General features: G+C 35.7%; 1 protein-coding gene across 1 annotated transcript; it reads right to left on the bottom strand.

Moving 5' to 3' along the window:
• Window positions 1–705: 705 nt before the first annotated feature.
• LOC147425778 (putative serine/threonine-protein kinase PBL11) lies at window positions 706–1800 on the bottom strand. Its single transcript, XM_086500114.1, has 3 exons — window positions 1625–1800; window positions 1373–1505; window positions 706–993 (listed from the first exon to the last, which is right to left on the bottom strand). Exons 1-3 carry the CDS (start codon window positions 1729–1731, stop codon window positions 706–708), a joined length of 528 nt encoding a protein of 175 aa, XP_086356240.1. The 5' UTR covers window positions 1732–1800.
• Between the last annotated feature and the right edge of the window lie 240 nt (window positions 1801–2040).

Genomic DNA, 2040 nt, shown 5'->3' on the forward strand with positions numbered 1-2040 from the left:
TTGACTATGCCTTTGTTTAATATGAACTTGGGCATTTCTTATATGATATCTTTTGTGGGTTTCCTCATTTTGAGGTTTCCCACTAGCAATGCAAAAGTGATTTACCACAAAGAATCTGTATGTGTGTGTGTGTGTGTGTGTGTGTGTGTGTGTGTGTGTGTGTGTGTGTGTGTGTGTGGGCACACAAAAAATCATTTGCGCAACTTATAATTCAAGGGATGCTTGCTATTTTCTACGAAGCGTCGCTATATTTTTTTCTATGTCATGCTCTTTGTGGGTATTCCTTGCTTTGAAGACATTAATTTTCAGTTAAAAATTTATAAAATAAGTATATGTAGCTTGATACAATTGCATTTGAAATCAGATATGCAGGGAGAAAGTAGAAGGTTTGTACTCAAATCACATACATCAAGCATCTTTTAAGAAATCCTTTCAAACATAGTATATAGAATTTGAAATCCATGAAAAAGAAACCTTGTCGTTTGGTATGACTATTTTATCAATGGGTTTTTTCTAAAAGAACAAACCATGAAACCATGAAAAACCATTGTTTTTTCTAAAACAATGGGTTATTTTATTGCTAAAAAGAAAGTACCATCCATGAAAAAATCACCTTGTCGTTTGGTATGACTATTTTATCAATGGTTTTTTTCTTTTAATCTGCTTAGTTCTCATGGCAATTATAGAGTTATTGATGAATAAACATTACCTTGCACTGACATGTGTGTAGGACATAGTGCTATAGTTGCTATTATCTATGAATTCCATTGAAGGTTGGTCGATATCCTGCCTTTCTTTGCTTTCAAGTTCTATTTTCTCAACTTCTCTTAAATCAAGATAAATCTCACTCATCTTGGGCCTCTTGGAGCTCAAAATCTGGACACATGCCAGTGCAACATCTATTACTTTCCAAACTGACTCGACATCAAATTCACGATAAAGAGACGCATCCACAATGTCTTCAATCACCCTACGGTTGATGGAGGCTCTTGCCTGTTCGTGCAAAACGATGTTCAAAAAGCCACATTTTGGTTTAACAAAGCAAAAGTGACTCAATATCAATGGCACATGCTTCTTGAAGAAATCTTGGGCATTTGTGTTGATCGTGAATGTAATGAGAAAAATCTTATCATTCTACCATAATAATCTAGCAAATTTGTGACCAATTTTGCACCTACAGAAGTAAATGCGTGATGATGCACAGCTTTATTGGTAAATGAGGGCTAGTTGTAGATAATTAATAAAGTGTTTTTTATCCTTAGATGGAAGGGATGAGTATGAGGTCTTATTTATAAATAAAGAGGAAAAATTATGTTTCTTCCTTCTTTTGCCATATCTCTCTGTGATAAAGAAGAAAGTCTGACAACATTACCCACTCCACAATATTGGTCTGCGAGTGAGAATTGTCTTTGAAAATAGCTGTCTTGCCACTTACAACCTCAAGAAGAAGCACTCCAAAGCTATAAACATCGACTTTCTCTGTCAATATCATTGTGGACATGTATCTGTAACATTCATGACGTTCATGTTATTTTTCAGAGAAAGTAATGAGCTGCTACAAAGGAGGACATTTGGTACCCAACAAAAACAATACAAATGTTCCAAAAGAGTTAATTATGCTTACTCAGGATCCATGTATCCTATGCTGCCCATCAAAGATGTTGATGGGGCTCCATTTTCACTCTTGATGTAGTCCCTTGAGATTCCAAAATCTGATATCTTGGCCTCCATATTATCATTTAGTAGAATGTTAGTGCTCTTGATATCTCTATGAATGATTCGAGGATTGCATCCATTATGCAAGTAATCAAAGCCTCCATTTTCATATCTCATGTCTAAAAGGAGAAAACCTGCCATTGTGCACAACACTAGCCTATGATGCAATGTAGACACAAACAGACACATGTGCAAGCAGACCACCATGGTATGCAAGAACGTGTGCCAACTTTTCGTCATTGCAAAATCCAAGGAGCCCCACAAGATTTATATGGTGTATCCGTGATAAAATATCAACCTTCAAACAAACTTAGATTAGAAGAG

The sequence above is a fragment of the Adiantum capillus-veneris genome, chromosome 25, assembly GCF_014529385.1.
Source record: "Adiantum capillus-veneris isolate H3 chromosome 25, ASM1452938v2, whole genome shotgun sequence".
Lineage (NCBI taxonomy): Eukaryota > Viridiplantae > Streptophyta > Polypodiopsida > Polypodiales > Pteridaceae > Adiantum > Adiantum capillus-veneris.

Bases quoted from the DNA above. Each gene is read 5' to 3' on its own strand.
- LOC147425778 (XM_086500114.1), bottom strand. From the start codon at position 1,731: ATGGAGGCCAAGATATCAGATTTTGGAATCTCAAGGGACTACATCAAG. The intron at 1,506-1,624 runs GTAAGCATAATT...TGAATGTTACAG, and splicing joins ATAGGATACATGGATCCTGA to ATACATGTCCACAATGATAT. The intron at 994-1,372 runs GTAATGTTGTCA...TTGCACGAACAG, and splicing joins AGACCAATATTGTGGAGTGG to GCAAGAGCCTCCATCAACCG.